Source organism: Colossoma macropomum, unplaced genomic scaffold (assembly GCF_904425465.1).
Source record: "Colossoma macropomum unplaced genomic scaffold, Colossoma_macropomum, whole genome shotgun sequence".
In the NCBI taxonomy this organism is placed as follows: domain Eukaryota; kingdom Metazoa; phylum Chordata; class Actinopteri; order Characiformes; family Serrasalmidae; genus Colossoma; species Colossoma macropomum.
In genome coordinates, this window is record NW_023494796.1 from 27999503 (window position 1) to 28021840 (window position 22338).

General features: G+C 39.1%; 3 protein-coding genes across 6 annotated transcripts in view; 1 reads left to right on the top strand and 2 right to left on the bottom strand.

Moving 5' to 3' along the window:
* LOC118816691 (zinc finger protein 239-like) overlaps positions 1 to 13842 on the bottom strand; it is a 79755-nt gene extending 65913 nt beyond the window's left edge. The window contains exons 1-2 of one of the 2 annotated variants that reach the window (XM_036583224.1): positions 13586 to 13641; positions 13299 to 13331 (exon numbers count right to left, since the gene is read on the bottom strand). The gene's annotated coding sequence lies outside the window, so the exon portion shown is untranslated. Of the gene's footprint in view, positions 1 to 13298; positions 13332 to 13585 lie in introns of both variants that reach the window. The other variant, XM_036583220.1, reaches the window with a different exon arrangement.
* On the top strand, positions 1025 to 21670 carry LOC118816692 (gastrula zinc finger protein XlCGF26.1-like). Its single transcript, XM_036583225.1, has 4 exons — positions 1025 to 1122; positions 2766 to 3748; positions 4802 to 4812; positions 17296 to 21670. The coding sequence occupies exons 2-4, from the start codon at positions 2890 to 2892 to the stop codon at positions 17995 to 17997; spliced, it is 1572 nt and encodes a 523-aa protein (XP_036439118.1). The 5' UTR covers positions 1025 to 1122; positions 2766 to 2889; the 3' UTR covers positions 17998 to 21670.
* LOC118816689 (zinc finger protein 239-like) lies at positions 10345 to 13831 on the bottom strand. Of its 3 annotated transcripts, none has more exons than XM_036583217.1 (2): positions 13813 to 13831; positions 10345 to 11714 (listed from the first exon to the last, which is right to left on the bottom strand). In XM_036583217.1, exon 2 carries the CDS (start codon positions 11662 to 11664, stop codon positions 10792 to 10794), a length of 873 nt encoding a protein of 290 aa, XP_036439110.1. In that variant the 5' UTR covers positions 11665 to 11714; positions 13813 to 13831; the 3' UTR covers positions 10345 to 10791. The 3 variants fall into 3 exon arrangements, with proteins under 3 accessions (XP_036439110.1, XP_036439111.1, XP_036439109.1); XM_036583218.1 differs by lacking the exon at positions 13813 to 13831 and adding an exon at positions 13007 to 13051; XM_036583216.1 differs by lacking the exon at positions 13813 to 13831 and adding an exon at positions 13512 to 13632 and having other exon boundaries at positions 10376 to 11714.
* Positions 21671 to 22338: the final 668 nt, after the last annotated feature.

Sequence of the window (22338 nt, forward strand, 5' to 3'; positions counted from 1 at the left end):
CACATAGGCAGCAATCATGGAGCAGCATGTACACACTAGCTTTGTATTGTTTTTAGAGGAAACCAATGAGTGAACCTCAAAGAAGAAGAATCTTTCAGGTGGAGTAGCAATAGATTGCTAACATAATGTTTTTTTGTTTCTCTGCCTCTGTACCCCACGGAGCTAGCTGTACAGCAAACATTTAGTCTGCTGCGTCGACTGGAAAGACTTTCCTTGCTAGCCATCTAACTGGCTTTGTGATGTAGTTACGTTAATGTTTACATTAATGTTAATTTAAACGTTACTCCTCATTTGAAATGTAAAGCTAGTGTTAGTTGGCAGCCTTCTGTAGCTAATGTTATATTTCCAGTTGAAGAGTTAGGCCCGAAGCATACTTCGTGCAAGGACGCGGACACAAATGACAGCACTCGACCAGCGCAATGCAAACTGCTCGGTCCTTCTTTATGAACTCACCGTGCATTCATACAAAACAGTATTATTTCCCTGTGGGATTTATAAATCCACTGCACATTTAACCGATAGCTTTTTTGGTTCAAACATTTAAATAGTTGTGGTTAGTAGAGTGAGCCTGTTACATTGTTCTTATCAATTTGTAACCAAACAACAACAACATGGGTCTCTTCATAAGTGAAGCTATATGGAACCAACTAAAGAACAATTACAGCCTGTTTACAACCTATACGTCTCGCACAGCTGTGACTCAGGACAAAAATCTAAAATGGGGCTTTGCCAACACTGGTAAAGTACAGAAACAGCACTGTTTCACTGTGAGATTTATTCTGCCCTAAAGGAACTTTAAATACATATACTGAAGTATACTGAGTGTTACGGGGTCTTCTTCACTGAAGGGCTTTCAGATGGCTAGGGGGCACAAGCAGGTTTTTTAGTAACTGGGGTGTATAAAGGTTTTATGTACTTAGTTGTTTTTATTTTCCTGCTCTTTTTGAGGGATGTACAGGGTGGTCCTGCTCTCCTGACGTCTCACTCCACACTCCAGCTCAGTAGGTGGCAGTCACGCACTCTATGTTGGCCTGCCAACCACCATTCATACAGAAGAAGTAGGTGGTGCCTGATAAACACAGCTGTGTCTCTGTTGGGAAACCATGTAGTTTAATGTCCTCTGTAAGTACATCTGCATCTGTTTCTCTGTAAGAACTGCATTGTTTGTTTATTGCACCTACTGTTTGTATGTATATGTTTGGATAATTGACTCTGGGTTGTTGTTATGCTAACATGCTAAAGCTAACATGCTAATTTAGTATTAGTACTCTGTGTATATATATATATACACACACACACACACACACACACACACACATATATATCTCATATCTCATATCTCCAAAATGATAATTTTACAGGAGAAGGAAAAAGCACACTTTCCTTTTGATGCAAGTCGATGGAACCAGAATTTTTTCCAAGCCATTTTGGGCTATTTCTTTTGGTCCATTCATCATGAAATTACCACACTATTTAAAGAGAAACAAGCATTTTTTAAATGATGTCAAAAAGTGAAAAACGACAAAAATGGAGATACGAGGTTTGGTTCCGAGAGCAGTGATATATACACATGGGTGTGACCACAACTTTGATCTTATTGGTTGTTCTGGACTATTGTTCAGTCTAAGACTAGACTGGTATCCTGATCTCACTCCTCTCCATGGTTCACTCCTGAACTTAGGACAATGAAAGCAATATAAAATTAATTCCATCTATCACCTTCTTCCCTGCCAACATCCCTCAGACGTCCATGAACGTCCTCCTGAGCATCATCTTCTTTCTAGTTTTACTCAGTCTTCTATTCACTTCACGATTTACACACATTACCCTTGGTCACAGTATCAAATACCACAGGCGTATTTTTCTATGTTGATGGTATACAGAATTATATCAGCAGTCACTCTGCTACCTCCGATGCCACCCTGCAACTAGGTGCCAGTTTCTGTGACAAAACATTGGATAATTTTCCCAAGCTTAATTTTGTTAAGACTAAAATCTTTCTGGTTGGTTCCAGTTCCCTAGTAAATAGGTGGTCATATTTGTCTATTGATATAGATACATGGCTGGTTAAACCTTCCCAGACTGAATCATTGGAATAATTGTTGACCTTTTATTCGCCATTGAAGCCTATATTGGCTCCCTTGTTAAGACTGCTTTTTCTTTGTTTGTAACATTGGACGCCTCCATCCCATACTTAGCGTGAAAGATGCAAAAACTCTAGTTGATGCGTTTGTAGGCTCTTGTTGTGACCATTGTAATGTTCTTTTCATTGGCCTGCCATCCAAAACCGTTGCCATCATCCCCATCCACTCTAAATCCTTTTACAATCCTGTTTATCCATCTTTTTTCTAAGCTGCTTAATGCTTACGCCCTGGCTGTACTATCAGATTCTCTAGTCATGGTTTTTGTGGTTCCAATGTTTCATCTCTCTTCCACCAATGTCAGATCTTTTAGTGTCGTGGCACCCAAACTAACTAGCACAGAGCCTCTGTAAGATCTTTTCCCATTTCAGCCAATCCCAGCCAAAGACTTGCCTGTTCTCTTTGTCCTATCCATCTTATTCTTATTAATGTTATGTGACAATTTTTCTTTTAATGGTAAGTTAAATCATTTTACAACTGTTTTTTTTCATAATGACACATAAAAAACAACCTTGTACACCCAACAACTTTCCCTTGACTTCTTCAATCCCAACCAACCTGTATTTGTCAAAGTTTTGTTGCATTTGGCATTGATTTTTTTTATTTATTCTTCTTGTCTTACAGAAATAAATGACTTCTTGTTGCAAGTCTTCTCCTGCTCCACAAACCCATCAACAGATGTTAGAGGAATACCTATGAAATCCAGAGAGACTGTGAGCCTCCAGAAGAAGCTCTGGATGCACAGCAAATGCCACCTGATACCACACTAACACGTCTCAGAACAATGCAGAACATTTCCAGCAAAGACCGAGCTCACCACTGCTCCGAGTGTGGAAAGAGTTTTATTGACGGACGTAATCTCCGAAGACACCGGCACATTCACATAGAGAAACCATATTGTTGCTTAGAGTGTGCAAAATGTTTTACTGTACAGAGCAATCTCCAAGTGCACCAGTGCATTCACACGGGAGAGAAACCATACCGATGCTTAGAGTGTGGGAAGAGTTTTAATCGAAAGACTCATCTCCAGGTACACCAGCGCATTCACACAGGAGAGAAACCGTATCAGTGCTCTGAATGTGGGAAGAGTTTTAATCGAAAGAGTAATCTCCAACTACACCAGCGCATTCACACAGGAGAGAAGCCATTTCAGTGCTCAGAATGTGGGAAGTGCTTTACTGTATATGGGAATCTTCAAGGGCACCAACGCATTCACACGGGAGAGAAACCGTATCCCTGCTCGGAATGTGGGACAAGTTTTAATCAAAAAAGCCATCTCCGAGCACACCAGCGCATTCACACTGGAGAGAAACCGTATCAGTGCACAGAATGTGGGAAGTGCTTTACTTCACGGAGTAATCTCAAAGTGCACCGACACATTCACACAGGAGAGAAGCCGTATCAGTGTTTAGACTGTGGGAAGAGTTTTACTGTAAAGAGCGGCCTCCAAGTACACCAGCGCATTCATACAGGAGAGAAACCATATCGCTGTTTAGAGTGTGGAATGAGTTTTACGCTGCGGAGCACTCTCCAGAGTCACCAGCGCATTCACACAGGAGAGAAACCGTACTACTGCTCGGACTGTGGGAAGAGTTTTTCACAGAGTAGTCCCCTCAAAAAACACAAGTGCCTTAGCACAGGACAGAAAGCTGAGGAGGGGTAGATGGAGTCAGACATCCACACTGTACTTCAACCTCTGTAACCCTTCAGAAGGAGGTAAACCAGCTGGGTTTAAAATCTACAAATTCTTCAAGGTTCTTTTCGTTCCTTAGGATAGATAACAGGAAACCTACAATTTTTCCTTGGCTGTTCTTGAATGATAATAAAACACATTTAAAATGTATTCCTCAGTGTGTTGCCAAATATTTGTGCAGCTGATTTTTTAGCCCTTTATCACCAGTGTTTTTATCTAAAATAGTAAGCTGACAGAATAAAGCCAATTGCAGAGTTACACAAATATCTGTTTGATAATTCTTATAGAAACTCAAATATCAAAATTGGGTTCCCTGAAGATTTTAAATATATGTTGTAGCTGAGGCTGGGAGAACACAGACACTTAAGCATTAATAAATAATAAAATTCATAACCTTTTTTAAAATAGTGATTGTACTCCGCCATTATAAGTTCATACCAGTATTAGTAAAACCAGACTTTTTTATTTACAGGTTTAATTTAATTTAGAGAACTCCTCTGGAGTTCTTCTCTTGTCTACTCTCCTGCAGAGTTTAGTTTCAGCCAGACATGATCTCATACTGAGAATGTCTGAGGTCAACCACAGGAAATTTTGGGCTAAATGTGCTTAGGAATATAATTCGGGTGAGGAAAAAAAATTGAGTCTGCAAGTTCAACAATCCAATGTTTTGTGAAGGTGGGGCTCAACATATGGTGCAATGTTGCGCTAGTCAACATTTTCTGATTGACAGTGCCTGAGGTTTGCATAGCTAAAAACTCCAATTAAACATGTAGGTGACTGTTGTATGTGCAGTGAATACATTACATGTGGTAAAAATAAACATTACCTGTTACTAGGGAAAAAAGTTAAACTAGAAGATTCATCAGCTGTAGAAGACATCAGTGAATGATGGGTGACCACTGGCTGAATGTGGACTGAATGTGGGGTTGTATATGAGTAAATGTGATATGAACAAAATTGGATTTAGGCCACATCATAGTACAAAGGCAGCACGATTGAAAATAGAAAATGCTCTTTTATTATTGTCTGATCAAGAAAATGTATCTTTGCTGGTTCTGCTATCCTACTAGAGACTAGAAAACCTTCTAGGAGTAACAGGAATAGCTCTTTCCTACTTTGGGTCATGGCATCAATCTTCACTGCTACACTGACGACACATATATATCGGTCAAACCAGATGATAAATGTCAATGTGAGAAGATTGAGTGTAAAACACATAAAAGACTGGATGTCAATAACTTCCTCCTGCTCAACTCAGACAAAACAGAGATTCTTCTTTTGGCCCCAAAGTGCTCCTCTATTGTGGACAGTAATGGATCAAGAATTTTTGTGTTTTAAACAAGTTGTAAACAGCTGTCTAGGATTGGCAAACTAAACTTTTACCATATCTTGTTGGCCACAAAGCGAAGACCTTTCTTGGCTTCTCAGTTAATATCTTCAAACAATGTATCTGAAGTGGTTTTATATCAAACAAATTAAATTGAAGAGCATTTCTGAAGAATTAACAATATGTAATGTGGACAACATATTTTATAATGCAGAATAAAGAACAGAATGAAGCTGTTTATTAAGGATGAGTAGCGTGAAAAGGTAGGTCACGGATGTGTTTAGAAGACGTTAATTATATTACAATAGACATTAAGACAGTTCATAATGATTCTTCTGTAGCCTACCATTTGCAATTATTGGAAATTAGAAAGATAATGAATATAATTTTAACATTTTTTCTGATGCAAACAAAAATATTCCCAATGTAAATACAAAAAAGAACATAGTTCCTCTACAGGCATCGATGAAATGAATGTTCAGCCTTTGAACATTTTCCAGTCTGTATGGTCAAAACAGTCCTGAAGTGCTGAGATGTCCTCCTCAGACCTGGTTCTCAACTATTTCAGAACCAGCTTGGCTCGCTTGAGCAGAGGTTTGAATGCTGGAATTAACATACCAGAGATGTGATCCAAGCAGCCAAGACGGGGGTGGGGTTCAGCCTTGTGGGCACTGTAAACATGGGTGTAAACAAGTTCTGATGTGTTTAATCTATGAGTCAAATTTAGACAGCACTAGTTTCACTGTCCCCAGCGACAATAAAAATGCATCAGGGTGTGCAGTCTGTCGGTTACTGATAGCCCCATAGAGTTCTCTCTTTACAATCATAAACTCCACCAGCACCATGCAGTGACTTGATACTACTACAGCATTCCTGCACCATCCATCATTAAACACGAAAGCCACCACCACAGCTCTTACTGGACTGCTATCCTGTTGCCATAGTACAGAGAAAGGGCAACTACGTAACGGCGCATTACATTCTTTGTAGTGGTCGCCGTATTTTAGGATACGGTCCTTAAACAACAGAGAAAAACACGAATGGACCGGGCGGATCAAGCGCAAGATTCCTTACCTGGAGAAGCTGAACAAGGAGGCAAAGGAGCGCTATTTTGAGAAAATAAAGGAAAGTCATGGGCTTCATCCATATGAACACAACGAGTGGACGGGTGATCTTAACAAGCTACCGCCAGTAACGTTTCCAGATGTGTTTTTATATCTTGTTTGTGGTGTGAGTACGGAGCCCCGCTGGTGACATCCTGTATAAATAAAAATAACGTGTGGAATGAGATGATTAAGTCATGGCCACAACTTAGTAAAGCGCCTTACTAAGTCATGGCCACGACTAAATCATCAGATTTGTCTCGTGGTCAAATATATATCTTTAAACCTAGACTATGTAAGATTTGGGGATTTGGAGACTTCTCAGGAGGAAGAAGAACATTTAAAAACGTAGGTTATGCTTCAGACTGATTTCAGGTTCCAGTTCTAAAATCTGCCTAAATCATGTTTGAAGTCAGTGTTAAAAACTCGGTATATGTTTGAACAACTATGATTGCCTCACAAAGTTATTAAAAACTATTGTGCTGCTCAAGGATACCTTTTAATTCAGGATGTAAATGATTAATAACTTAACCAATAATCAACAACAGCATTCGACCAAGGCTAGATAGGCCTTCTATTAGCATGTAATTAACTTTTTTCAAGAGGACAATAGCAGAACCATAACAATGTACCAAACCAAACATCTACAAGCTGTAAGACTGACAAGACAAGTATTTCATCCATGAGAGAGAGAAGGCATGATGCACAGCAGTGAGAGGAAATCACGAGTGCAAAATTGAAGGACATGGAGGACGGAGATGAGTGTTGAGAGCTACTGATGAACGTTGAGCCAAAGCTAACCTCAGTCAGGGCATTTATGTTCCTTTTGGCTTAGGGTTGTAATGCTAGCCATCAACTTTCAAATGTAGAACTCATACAGAAGCTAGTAATGAGTGGTAAATATAACTTTAGCACCCAGCATTATACAGGGTGATTCAAAAAGATTCATCTGATTTCAAAATGATTTATTTCACTTGTAAATCATTACAGAACAATGCAGTAAATTGTAAAAGGTTTAAATGAGCATAAAGCTTATCATGTAATTTTACAAGTGCTCAATATGAACCTCCTCCAGCTGTACGGACAGATGACATCTTGATATAATTATGACACCAAAACTGAGAAACAGCGATTACTTAAAACAACCAAGTAAATTAACTGCTTTAGTTCATTTAGCATTAGCATTAGTTGGATTCATTCAGAGTGGGCATTAATTAAAATTCATTGAGTGGGTATTGGTTAGAATCATTCACGTGCCAATATATCACTTTTTTTCAGTGTAGTATTTATTGCACACTGACATAGTTGTCCTCCTTAGTCTGATTCAGGACTGTGCTGAACGAACACGAACACAAACACTATTATCATTATTATCATTATTCTCTACTGCAGGTTCTGAAGAGGACGTATTACATAGGACTTTCTTAAAGCCAGAAAAAGATTCACTCACTCAGTTCAGAAAGCCTCTTCTGGAGTTTGGTCTGGTCTGTAACTGATCAATCTTAGCCTGAGAGTTGACTGAAAGAAATAGTGAAATATTTGTCAATCCTTAAGAAAAATCATGTGGCCAATACAGTCAATCAGGCACCAATGCCTAAAATGGGCACTCACAAGGGTTGGGTAGTCATAGAATACATTTAATGGCGTTACATAATCAGGATACTATTAAAGTAACTGTAATTTGTTACAATTACAGCAAAAAAGACAGTAATGAGTATTACAGGTACATTATAAAAACAGGGTGCTTACTAGCAGGAATACATTCCATATACTCCAGTACAGCCTTTGAGCAAATAGAACACATGATGGCCAGTGAGTTTAGAATGGCCTCTATTTATGATTAGCATTGATGAGGGGTCTCAAAAGACGTTTTCTACCAGATTGATCTTCTGACTTTGACATGAAAAAACAGATTTCTAATAAAAAAGGGAAGTATTTTTTTTTTACTCTCCTGTCAAAATCACTTTTTTTTCTGGGGAGCAAAGCTTGATTTCTGAGATTCAAAGTTTGAGCATACATGTCAAACAAACTCAAATTATACTGTTATACAAATCCATGATCTGTCATGTTTATATTTTAAATATATTTTATACATTAGGTTTGGCTGTTTTGCTAAAAGTGAGATCAGTGACTGTTTCTGTGCGGCACAATATTCAAGTCACCAATAATCTATCATTGTTTCTTAAAACGCTGCAGTTTTTGTTTAACGTGTGTTAAATTCTTGTTATAAAGTTTTTTTTCTTTATTTCGTTAAACATCTTTATTTAAAAACAAGTAATCAAAGAGTAACAAAGTATTCAGATTATATTACTTTAATACAGTGATCCAGGGGTGTCCAATCTTATCCGCAAAGGGCCGGTGTGGCTGCAGGTTTTCACGCCAAACGAGCTGAAGCACACCTGATTCTACTCGTTTAATCAGTTAGTCTCAGTCTTCAAACCTTTCATCAGCTGACCTCCTGCTTTGTTGGAGTGAAAACCTGCAGCCACACCGGCCCTCTGCGGATAAGATCGGACACCCCGGCGGTAATCCTTTGGATTAAGTTACAATAACATTATTCAACTTGTTGTCAGTAATCTGTAATGGACTACATTTTAAAATAACCACCCCAACCCTGTCCACAACCCAGCTCATACGGGGTAGAGGGAAACATAAACCATGGGCCATGAGAGTAATGCCACTCCACTTTCAACTTGTTACACACAATCAAAACCAAAAAAAGAACAATAATTTTAAAGCACATTGTGAAAAATAAATTACAACCCTAAAGCAAGCAGAAATAAAAAATAAATAAACAAATAACTACCAGCTCTGTTCACTACAGAACAGGTTCGAGATGATAAGTGAGAAAGCGAAGTCGAGCGTTTGGTGTTGGAGGGACGGAAAGCTGAAATTACACCTGTTCTGTGGTGTTTGGAGCTTTAGCCTCCTAGCTAAGCTAAGCGAGTGTACGGTTCCTCCTGTTATAGTCCAGCAAACTGATGCTTAAAAAACAATGGTTTGTATAGTAAAGTAACTATACCTCTGCCTTCTATGCTGCAGACTGGGGTTCAATCCCCCTACCTGGACAAGCACCTTACACTATACCAATAAGAGTCCTTGGGCAGGACTCCCAAAATTGTAAGTTGCTCTGGATAAGAGAGTCTGCAAAATGCCGTAAATGTAAAAACACCTGTTTAGAGCACAAGGCTCATATCTTGTGCACACATTTGATTGGCTGGTGTTGAAGTGACAGAAATATAAAAAATAGAATTGTTCTGTGATGGTTTGAGCTGTACCCTGCTGGGCTATGCTAAAGCTCATATCATTCCCATTTTGCCAGCTACAGGTTTAGCCCACCGCAGTAGCGGCCTTACTTTCAGTAGCTGATGATCAAATACCCATTTAGAGGATGAAAAATCTGAGGGGACGCCGAGTGACTGGTTTTGGAGCGACAGACAACCAGACAACGTGGAACGACACGGCCTTGAGAACCATCTGGCTCGACACTGGAAAGGAGGCCTAGTATGTAGTATGTAAACACTGTTAAAGTTTCAAAACATACTGTTTACACCCCAGTCCACACATTCAATATATAGAAAATAAACTGCACTTGCTTCTGTGATATCATGAAAACCCAAAACCCACACAAATGTTATACATGGTCTACATTAGTTCATCCCCACCCATCTGCACCAGTTACAAAGACTGTGGTCTTTGTAAAATGCTTTATGAATGTTGCACAAAACTAGGCCACCAATCAGAATATAGCTCATCATTTACAAACATCTTAAAAACAGTGACAAACATCATAAGATGTAAAGAGAGATTGTCCTGACTGTTTTGGTACCTATCAGTGTATGTATCTAAAAATGTAGGATATGGGCCCTTTAAAAAATCTTATAATATTCTTACAATAATCTCAAAATGAGAATAATAGATATATCAATTAGATGCTAAAAAATACATGCATCAAAATACTGCATCAAAAAAATACATGCATCAAAATACTGCATCAAAAAAGAAACTGTGTCAAACACAAAGGAGAACAGCAAACACAAGCATGATAACATTTAAATAGGTTTTATTATGTGACACTTGTACAATTTGTGAATAAGAAGTTCCACTGAACACTTTTTCCACCAGTTAAGATGATCTTTACAAATAAAGATGCTTTTGGGAAACTGGGCCCCTGCTGTGTAGAGGCTGTACTGTAGTTTTGCTTGACCAGCTCTCACTGTGAGTTGTTCAAATATGCTTCAAAATGGTGCTGTATTACAGCTGCTTAGAGGGTGATTATAATAATACTCTAATAATTTTACCCATCCAGCCACTGTTTTAATATTTTACATCAATACAATTACAAATCAAATCAACAACTTACAAAATAAGATTACTTCAGTAATAAAACTCCATAACACCAAACCATGAGTCCAAGACACCAAACAGTCATGACTTTGTAGGCACTGCTAGTATTTTCACCTTGCTGGCTGATCTGCTTCAGTGGGGTTTAGGAGGTTGAAGTCCAGTCTAGATGTTGGACTCCGTCTACTCTTGTCCAGCTTTCCTTCCTGTGTGAACACGCTGGTGTTTTGTGAGGGCACCAGTGTGTGAAAAACTCTTCCCACACTCTGAGCACTGATACGGTTTCTCTCCTGTGTGAACACGCTGATGTATTTGGAGACCACTCAGCTGAATGAAGCTCATCCCACAGTCCGAACAGGAATAAGGTTTTTCCCCTGTGTGAACACGCTGGTGTCCATGGAGATGACTTTTCTGATTAAAACTCCTCCCACACTCTGAGCACTGATACGGTTTCTCTCCTGTGTGAACGCGCTGGTGTCTTTGCAGATGACTCTTTTGACTAAAACTCCTCCCACACTCTGAGCAGTAATATGGTCTCTCTCCTGTGTGAACATGCTGGTGTCTTTGGAGATGACTTTGTTCGGTAAAGCTCTTCCCGCACTCTAAGCACTGAAACGGTTTCTCTCCTGTGTGAATACGCCGGTGTACTTGGAGATTACTCAGCACCACGAAACTCATTCCGCACTGTGAACAGGAATAAGGTTTTTCCCCTGTGTGAATGCGCTGGTGTGTTTGGAGGTTACATCTGTCAGTAAAGCTCTTTCCACACTCGGAGCACTGATGCGGTTTCGCTCCTGTGTGAATGCTCTGGTGTACTTGGAGATGACTCTTCTGATTGAAACTCATTCCGCACTCTGAACAGGAATAGGGCTTCTCTCCTGTGTGAATACTCTGGTGTCTTTTGAGATTACCCTGCGCAGTAAAACTCTTTCCACACTCCGAGCAGTGGTGAGTTCTCTTTTTGCTGGAATTTTTCTGCATTTTTCTATGAGATGTGTTGGTGTGGAGAAAATCATTAGGCATTTGCTGAGTAGCAGAGCTGCTTCTGGATACCATAGGCTCACATGAAATCTCTCCCGATTTTAGAAGTGTTTCTCTAGCATCTCCTGAAAGAAAGAAAAAAAAAAGAAGGAACATTTAATGCTAAATGCAACAAAACTTTGACAAACACAGGTTGGTCAGGGATTAAAGTAGTTAAGTGGACAAAGTCGGTATCAGATGCTGGAAGTTTTACAAAGATGACCTCTAATCATAGAAAACGTGTCTTCACTTAAAATCCATTTATTAAACCTACATTCAAAATTTATTACAGTAATTTTTCAATTAGTAAATTGTACAATCATGTTTACAATAAAATTGACTCTGCATGCAAATGCATTTTCTCCTGCTGTAGGTTCTTTGACTCTTGCTATCAGTAATCTTATCTTACTTTAATAAACAAGGAGGATTTTAAAACGTCACTAGTTCACTTAAACAGTGGAAGGCCAGGCCATGTTATTCCGTATATAATTACAAAACTTTGTAATCAATATGTTCAATCAGCATCCAGTGGAAAATGGATAAAACAGGTCTGATATAGTTACGCTTCTTAGCTCTAGTAAGAACTCTTTCTGGGAGTGAAAACTTTGTACAAGGAAACCAACTGATGGACCCATTGGAGCATTCAACCAGCAGTGCACTGCAATAATCTAACAAAAAAATTGTTTTGGTAGCATCAAGTAGCAGAACATGATCTAATCTGTAATATTTCTCCAGAATAGGTGATCATTGTGAGTTGTTATTCAGTGTTGCAGGTAATATCTGTACATGGTAACTTATAAATTGGAGATGCAGTGAGGAACACTGTGTTTGATCCCCATGTGACCTTCATCATGTAGTTACTCAGCGCTCTTAGAAACGGAATTGTACTGAATGAGGCACAGAAACAGACTGAGGCTGATACAGTAGGATGGATTCACTTATTTAATGGCTTAAACAGCCAAACCTGCTGGTCTCTAAAACCAGGCTAATCATTAAGCGGCAATTCAAACTATTTATTATTACCTATTACCTATGACCTATTTTCTGAAGCTCAATTTACCCGCGCTATTAAAAATGGCAATACACTAACCACTAGAAGACAAAATCCATTCTACAAAAGGGCCTCCTAAAGTGTCTAAGGCTAAATATCACAGAAAGCAATTACAGGTCAACCAGGCACCAGTTCCTAAAAAGAGCGCCTACAACCCAGTTCAAGGCATACAGGGTACAGGGAAGCATGAACCATGGGCCAAGAGAGTAACGCCACCCCATTATAAACAGGTTACACGCAATCAAAGTCAAAGAAAAAATAATTTAAAGTACATTCATACAAATAAACAACCCTAAAGCGATCAAAAAGAAAGGGGAAAAAACACACCAAAGCAGAACCATGTCACAGGAAAGTAGCATCAGCTAGTGGTGGAGACCCAGTATAGACTGATATAGCCCATAGCTTAGAGCACAGGAGCTCAGCACTACTCCAAAGATCTTGTAGCTGTGCAGTAACAGCTGCAGTGTTAGGCGGCTCAACACTGGCGTCCCAAACTCACTCAACAGGACCAGATCATCACTATAAACACAGCTCAGTCTGTAATATGTACACAGTCATTTAAACCCAGTTCAGCCTCGACTTGGTAACAGACTTTAAAACAACATCACTGAGCTCAGACCTGCCTGGTAGCTGACACACCTTATACAGCTCAATGCTGGACTTTGACGAGCTTTTAATGTGGAAAAGGCTTTTAATCATAACTAACGGTCCATATATAACACAGCTCAGCCCGTCTGAGAGAGCAGCCTCTGTAAACACAGCTGCTTTAAGAACTGAAGATACAGTCTGACAGTAAAGTGTCTTTAAACCGTCAGCAGTGAGTTTAACAGACCGTCACAGCAGGGAGATCCCGCACTCAGACACTGCAGCTCCGCTCGGGAAACTCGGTCCTTAAACAGGAGGAGAGTTTAAACAGCCCTGCAGTTACACCGCGTTCGCTCCAGCGGTTCAGCTCTCCTCTCCGCCAGCTGACAATACTCTCCTTTTGGAGCTCAGCTCTCCTCTCCGCCAGTCACACTATCCTCCTTTTAGAGCTCAGCTCTCCTCTCCGACAGTCACACTATCCTCCTTTTAGAGCTCAGCTTCAGCAAAAAAAGGGAAAACTGTAAAATACAACTTCTACAGTGACATACCAACGAGACCAACCGAGACTTTCAACAACATATCGCGAGACTATGCGTCTCCATAATGGTTGCCGTAGAGGCGCTACTTCAAATTTAAAAGTCCCCACCTAAACTTTTCGAAAAAAAAAAGTAAATTGACCAGCAACCACATCAAGATCAGAGTGATAAATTCTGAAATTTCATAATCGTTTGATAGCTATAATTAGAAAGGTTACTGGGATCTTCATTTGAGTGGTGACCGCCTGTGATAAAGTAATCACTGTTTATTAGCTAGGTTAGCTTAGCTAACACTGGATCACCAGACCTAATATAAAATGCACACCAAACGACGTTTTGTATGATTTTGAAGTAAAAGGAAGTGCAAACAACATCTGCAGCAAACTATGTTTCTGCAAAATAATTAATCATCTATATATGATCTCAGGGCAGCTTTTACATTTTCGTTAGTGTGAGATTCCAGCAAACTTGGTCCTACCTGGGGGTGGAGGAGGTATGGTATTTGTTGTTGGGTGTATGGGGTATGGGGTTAGGGGGTCCTATTAATGTTTTTTTTTTTTCTTCAGTATTTTATTGATATTTAATTAAATAATTTATTTTAATGGATCCTCTTTGCACAATAGTGCTACTCCTTGTTCACTACTGTAGGTTCTAGATGCACTTTTTGTTGCCAGTTATGAATGCCATTACATAGAAATGTTGAACACAAAAACTTTTTAATTCATGTTTTGTGTCATTTTATTAGAGCTGTTTGGATCCTCAATATTTGATTTTGTTTTATGAATATAGACATTTTTAATTTTCCAGCCACTCAGTCTCAAGTATTACTATAAAGTTGTGTCAGCATCAGATCTCTACCATACTCAAATCTGACTTGTTTCCAATTCAACACTGTATGTCCATTCAAAACCATTACGTTTGAGTAAAATATAATATACACACATATAATTTCTGAATAACTTGCTCACAAGATAATGTTCTGTCACATTAAATGACTTGATAGGGTGTGACAAAATTTAAGCCTTCTGAGAAGCAGAAATTAAACACTGGTAAGTTCTGCTTTTGTTCAGTATTAATAATTTGTTGTTATCTCTCCTGGTCAGCCTTCACTAATGAGGGCAAAATACAGTCCAGATACAGAGAATATAGCATATAAACCAGTTCTCATTTCTCCTGTGGTAGCACACTATAAGCACGAATTTCAAATCTAACAGCTATACAGTGAAGATGGGTGAGAACAGCCTGCTTTTAGCTGAGATAGCTGTTTAACTAAAATAGTTTAACTTGGAAGAATGGATTCCACTAAATATCAGCAAATTCTGGAAGTAAAATGTGACACAGCTAGGAAAAAAATTAAGAACTCTTACTGTCCTTTTCATGCCTGGAGCAGCTGCCTCCTGTTTTTAAGAGACTAGTTGTAGAGACAGTACAGTTTAAGAGTAGTACTGTAATATTAGCAGAATTAAAAATACAAGCATGATTCTATTAAATTTAGCAAAAATTACAGACATTAGTTTCTCAGAAATCATTAAGCTTTCTCTGAAGGCCTAGCAGGCCCTGAGGGTCCCTCACTGCCAGTTGCAATATGACAAAAACATCTTACAGAAAAGGACGTGCTAAACATATATTATCCTAAACTATTAACTCATAAATTATTAGGGAACATTATTACATTATTAGTAAACAACAGCTCTATTTGAAGGCTCCCGTGTGGTATGTAAACGAACACAGTGAGTTACATCATTATTTCAGGACAGGCTTGAACATTTAGTAGACATGAGTGATCAAGTTTTTTTTTTTTTTTCTTTAGGTCCCATTTGACTGATTACCGGTTTGTCATTGTAAATAATTCATGTTCTGAACATGCAGATGCAGCCAGCAGAGTTTAAGAGTTTAGGTTGGGGACATTTAATTTGACAGCACCGTCGCTATGGCAGCCATTATCGTAGTCTCGCGTTAGGTTGTTGACGTATCGTTTACTTTCGTTGGAATCTGCTAGGAAGATGAATTTTACAGTTTTCTCTTTTCTGCTCAAGCTGAGCTCTAAAAGGAGGGTAATGTCAGCTGTCGGAGAGGAAAGCTGAGCTGTCTCTGTTCGGGATCTCCCTGCTGTGACGGTCTGTTAAACTCACTGCTGACGGTTAAAAGACATTTTAGCATAGCTTCAGTTCTTAAAGCAGCTGTGTTTACAGAGGCTGCTCTCTCAGACGGGCTGAGCTGTGTTATATATGGACCGTTAGTTATGATTAAAAGCCTTTTCCACATTAAAAGCTCGTCGAAGTCCAGCATTGAGCTGTATAAGGTGTGTCAGCTACCAGGCAGGTCTGAGCTCAGTGATGTTGTTTTAAAGTCTGTTACTAAGACGAGGCTGAACTGGGTTTAAATGACTGTGTACATATTACAGACTGAGCTGTGTTTATAGTGATGATCTGGTCGTGTTGAGTGAGTTTGGGACGCCAGTGTTGGGCCGTCTAACGTACATGTCACAGGTGTATCTGAAGTGGTTATAGCTGCTTTTTTTTTTTTACTTTTACCCTTTTCTTAAGCACATGCTGGTTGTGTATTACAACCCATTTCCAAATAAGTTGGGACGCTGTGCAAAATGTAAATAAAACAAAATGCAATGATGTGCAAATCATTTAAACCCTATATTTCACTGAAAATAGTACAAAGACAACATATCAAATGTTGAAACTGAGGTTTTGTTTTTGTTTTTTGAAAAATATATGCTCATTTTGAATTTGTTGCGTTCCAAAAAAGTTTTCTCCTACTTGATGCTTTCAAAACCGAAATTTTGGTTGGATTACTGCAGTGCATTGCTAGCTGAATGTACCAATGGGTCCGATTAAACAGACCAAAGCTCACATAACTTCGTATTAGATCAAAAAAGACTAACGATATCTGTTCTATCCAGCTTTCACTGGATGCTGATCAAACGTTGTATTGGTTAGATGCTGTCCAGGTATAAATAAACAAGTATTGGAACAGGCCATTTTGTTAAATGAACCAGTGACCTTTTTATAACACTCCTTGTTTATCAAAGTAGGATAAGATTGTAGGTGTTACTGATAGCAGGTGACCCCAACTGCTAACAGAGCCCTGAAATTCTGAAATAATTTGCTAATTCAAATTCAGCCACTGTAACGAAATTTAAATCTAGGTTAAAAATAATTGAGTTTTTAACAAAGACATATTTTGTATTATGATAGTTTTTCCAATGAACGTCTTTAATCCCTGACCAACCTGTTTGTCGGAATTGTTGCATTTGACATTGAATGTTCCTTCCTTTTTTCTAGGAGATGCTGGAGAAATACTTGGGAGAGATTTAATGTGAGCCTATGGTATCCAAAAGCAGCTCTGCTCCTCAGCAAAACACCTTCTGATTCCCTCCACACCAACACATCTCACAGAACAATGCAGAAAAATCCCAGCGAAGAGAGAACTCACCAGTGCTCGGAGTGTGGGCAGCGTTTTTCTCGCAGAAGTCATCTCCAGCGACACCAGCGCATTCACACAGGAGAGAAACCGTATCAGTGCTTAGAGTGTGGGAAGTGTTTTAGTTCACAGGGTAATCTCCAAAGACACCAGCGCATTCACACGGGAGTAAAACCATTTTGCTGTTCAGAGTGTGGAATGAATTTTAATCAAAAGAGTCATCTCCAAGTACACCAGAGCATTCACACAGGTGTGAAACCATATCAGTGCTCCGAGTGTGGAAAGAGCTTTACTGACAGATGTAATTTCCAAAGACACCAGCGCATTCACACAGGGGAAAAACCTTATTCCTGTTCAGAGTGCGGAATGAGCTTCACTCTGCAGAGCAGTCTCCAAGAACACGAGCGCATTCACACAGGAGAGAAACCGTTTCAGTGTTCAGAGTGTGGGAAAAACTTTAATCGAAAGAGCAATCTCCAAATACATCAGCGCATTCACACAGGAGAGAAGCCGTATTACTGTTCGGAGTGTGGAATGAGTTTTACCGTGCAGATTAATCTCCAAATACACCAGCGCGTTCACACAGGAGAGAAACCGTATCAGTGCTCAGAGTGTGGGAAGAGTTTTTCACATAACGGTGCCTTCAGAAAACACCAGCGCATGCACATGGTAAAGAAAGCTGGGCAGGGGTGGACGGAGTCAAACATCTACTCTGGACTTCAACCTTTCAACCTCACAGAAGCAGATCAGCCACCAAAGTGAAAATACCAGCTGTTACGACCCCACAGGCAAATCTGGGGGATAATGGGTTCGGTAACATATGATTTAAAATGTGACGCTTGGAGCACGAACCAGGAAAGAGCAAGACATGAATCGGTTTCTGCTTTTTTACCATTTAATGCACGCTAGGGTGTAGTACAATCACTCTAGGATCACAGAAAGTCCTCCAAAAATATGATTACTTACACTATTAACAATATTTACAAAATGGCAAGTATACTTGCTGCTTAAGAGAATGAGATTCTGGACCTGAACGGCACTAAAGGAAAGAAATCATTAAAACAAACAAACAAACAAAAAAACACTACCCTAGCAGCAAAACAAAACATCTACACTGATCTTACCTATACCAAAACGTAAATACAAGGGTTGGCGCCCGCCCCTTACCTAAGATGTCTATACATTGGGCTGCTACGTGGTGTAAAAATGTATGAGCGTGTCTGTCTAGCCTGTCCAGAGCCCCAAGACAGCACAGCAGCATATGAGAGAGAAAACAGACAGATGTAAAACAGCAAGGCAATAAAGCAATCGTGTTTTAACAACTCAAGGTACAAAAGCACAGGCTGACATGGTCTAGCCAAATCTCCAACTCATGTGACAAAGCTAGCGCAGATACACACAAAACTACATGTGCCAAAAGAGTACAAAGCTTATGTGTCTGCATCTGTAACAACAAAGACCAGGAGCACATTAAACAGCTTGGCGTACAGGGAGAACGCAGGCCTGTCGACAAGCTTTGCCTGGCTGGTTTTAAAGTTCAGGTCCCTCCTCCAGTGCCGGAATTCTGCATGATGATTGGTCGATGTGAAATGGTAGATGTCGAGCCTCTAATGACGACTGACACTACAACCAACCTATAGCAGAGATTGGAACCAAACGAGGGAGGAGACATACGAGAGAGAGAGAAAAAGAAACAGATAGAAACAGAGAGAAAAAGAGAAACACCGGCCAGACACCCCTTTATCCAGCCCGGCCACGTAACACCAGCAGAGACTTAGTTCTACAAGGTTATTTTTCTTCTGTCGGATAGGTAGTGGGGAGTAGAGGTCTGCAGAGGTCTGTTTGTTCAGTCCTGTTACTGCAAGATTTCATCCCACTTCCAAAGAAAATTGGAATCATTTGTCCGCTCCCGTCCGCAACCGAAGCATTATGTCCCACTCCCGCCCACGCAGTCTCGTCAAGGCGAAATGACATCCAATATCTGACATAGTCTGTTCACAAATACCTTATCCTCTGAAATAACACGGCTGTCGTGGTCATCAGGCTGAAGGCTCTGCTGTCTCTGTAAGCTACGAGTTTGCATGTTGTTCACATGATGAGCACTGGAAAATTAGTCCTCTGTGGCAGGAGTGCAGAACTATAGCTGGAAGCATTTACGTTTAATGGCGTTTTTTAATGTGCACCATCAGTAATTTCAAATGTCTTAAAACTATGCCAAACATGTTTTGTTTTGGATAAATTTGACAATGACAATTTGATGTCATGGTTGTATTACTGAAGCATTCTAATCTAAGTCGTTGATTGATTTCTAATAGTATTGCTAGCTGTAAAATATTAAACTGATATTGGCTGGATGGGTAAAGTACAGTATTATTGTAATCACCCCATTGTAATACAGCACTGTTTTGAAGCATATAAACAGCTTTCTGGGGGAGCTGGTCAAGCTAAAGCACAGCTTCAACACAGTGGTGTTGTTTTCCAAAGCATCTTATTGTAAAGATCACCAGGTGATCTGATCAACTGGTAGAGAGAATGTTTAGTGTGATGTGATGCAGAGTCATCCTTGTACCAAGATACTTCTGGGAAATCCAGCTAGAGTTAGTTTAACACAATGGGCTTCGTAAATTTGTTCTTGAAAAAGTCTACATGAGATTCATGACGTGTTCTTAAACTGCAGAATTGTTCACACCTTTGTGCTCTTGACTGTGTGTAGATTCTGTTCTTAACCACGAACTAATCCCAAATAAGAAATATTGGCGAATGTCAATCTTAGTGAAATCTGCGTAATTTGGTTAAGAACAAATGTCTTCTTAAGAATGGTTGGTGAATGATGCCCAATGTTACTAAGCCTCTCAATGTAGCCACTCAAGCTGTTTAATTTTGGGGTCTTTTTATTCACACATTCAGCAAACATGTACTACAGACGTCATGTAACTAAAATCTGCTTACAATTTACCATGCTCATGTTTGTTGGACTTTGTGTTTGACAGTCTTTTTTTTACTAATCATTTGTATTTTGAGGCATGTATTGTTTTCATATTGTTTTGGTTCTGGGTGGATTTAGTGTTTCTTCTTGAAAAAGACAAGTACGGGACCCCCTAGATGTACATTTTAAAATTAAGTTCTGGACTCCAGAAGTGGCGTAACTGTCTGCGCTGCAAAAAATGTTAACTTGGCAAGTGAAATCATCTTAAATCCAGTTGACATCTGATATTTCTCATTTTGAGGTTGTTGTAATAAGTTTATAACATTATTTAAAGGACCCATATCCTACCTTTTTGTTTTGAGGTCCACTTGCAAAGGTTTTTGTGGGTTAAGCTACCCAACAGTCATATTTCTTGACCATTTTCTAGCCTTGCTTTATTCCCTAGTATTAAACAGGCTGTATTTACTCTCTTTAAGATCTTGTTTTGTGCTTAAAAGGCCAGCACAATAAACTTAAAATAATTAAAGTGGAGAAGGGGGGTGTTATATTAGTAACAATAAAACAACTAAATTATACAAAACTGACCTTTTGTATAGTAACAAATAAATGGCTTAGATCACACTAGAGCCACCCATTTCTGCAGATTTTTAATAGGTTAATGCATAGTTGCTGTTCTGTTAGCATTCATGGTGAGAGGCTGAGCTGGTAAACCTGAACACAAAACGCCATCATGGTGAGAATAACAAAAACATGTAAAATGCATCCAGACTTCACATTTAACTAGAGTATACTGTGACATTTAATATTTCTAATTTATAGATATAATTATATGTTAATTAACAGCACCCAACAAAAGCGCCAAGAATACTGGGAAGCACTGCCAGTAGGACTTATCCAAAAATTAACTGACAAGGTAACAAATAAGGTGAAGATTGACCTAATTAACTAATGATTGTTACTAGATTTGTAGTAGTAATATTAACAAATTAGTAAATAAAAAAAAGATTAGTGCAGTTATTGGTTTACAGTGTGTGGTACTGGAGCTAGAACTGAGTATTTCTATCTGCATGTAATTGGGGAAAGAGGTGATCGTTTGGGAACCTAACAGGTCTTTGGCCTGACTGAGACAGACTCTTTCTGACATCGTTAAGGGAAACACTATCTTTGTTGACTGCTGTGTTGAGTATTGTTTCGGGGCCATACGAGTCTGTGTTATAATAGTTTTGATGTGTAATGATGAAACAGAAATTGTGTACATAGAGTATGTCTAATATAATTTGAATAAAGATATAACTGCTTTGACCAATTCTATATTACGCAGGGAAAACACATGTGGGTGTGCTCATCCCCACCATCTATCTCGCACCCCCCCCCTCATATGTTTGTGTGCCCATGATAACCTGTTACAGATTATTGTTCTTTATTTTTATGCATTCATTAAATTATGTTCCCTTTTTATGTTCCTGTAATCCTGAAAAATATTTTTTTCTTATAAAAATGTATAATCCATTTTACTTTTGAAGGTCTTCTCTTTTCAGTTTTTGTGGGGTATATTGCATCACAGAAATTATGAATGGGTGTTTTTCATACAGTTCTACATTTTCATCTTCCCCACGCTGTGGTAAACTACCCAACATAATGCACTTTTGTCAGTTAGTATCTAGAATAAGACTTGTTGAAAATTAGTTTAGAAATAACACCGATGAGTTGTCTAATGTGAAATTAAGAAAAAAACTGTCAGTGGTTCTGAATGATGAGCCGTTTTGCAGCTGAAAGTGTCAGTTCTTGTAGAGGAGCTGATACAACTGATCTGACTCACTAAAGAGTCTGAATGCCCATTAGTAGCTGTGCGAGTGTGCAGGCTGCTTTCCACTGCATTTTAATTCCAAAAAGCCCTGGTGCTGCAATCTCTGCAGCAAGCCTAAAAAGTTTCAGTTCAACAGACCCTAGAACTTAAAGTGTGTAGCAGTGCATTGCTGCTGTTACAATTTAAAATTGAGTTGTCTGCTATTTTTTATTACGGACCAAGATTAAACAATATAGGAAAAATACAGAATTGTGGACTGTTTCTAGCTAGAAAGCCCCATAGTACCACATACTGTAAGTGTCAAAAAGAGACACAAAGCTCGATTTTTCAGCTGGCCAATAGCGGAACTGCAGAAATGCTACACTACACT

What these genes read in the sequence shown, in the direction of transcription:
- LOC118816692 (XM_036583225.1), top strand. Translation starts at nt 2,890, where the DNA reads ATGCCACCTGATACCACACTAACACGTCTCAGAACAATGCAGAACATT.
- LOC118816689 (XM_036583217.1), bottom strand. Translation starts at nt 11,664, where the DNA reads ATGGTATCCAGAAGCAGCTCTGCTACTCAGCAAATGCCTAATGATTTT.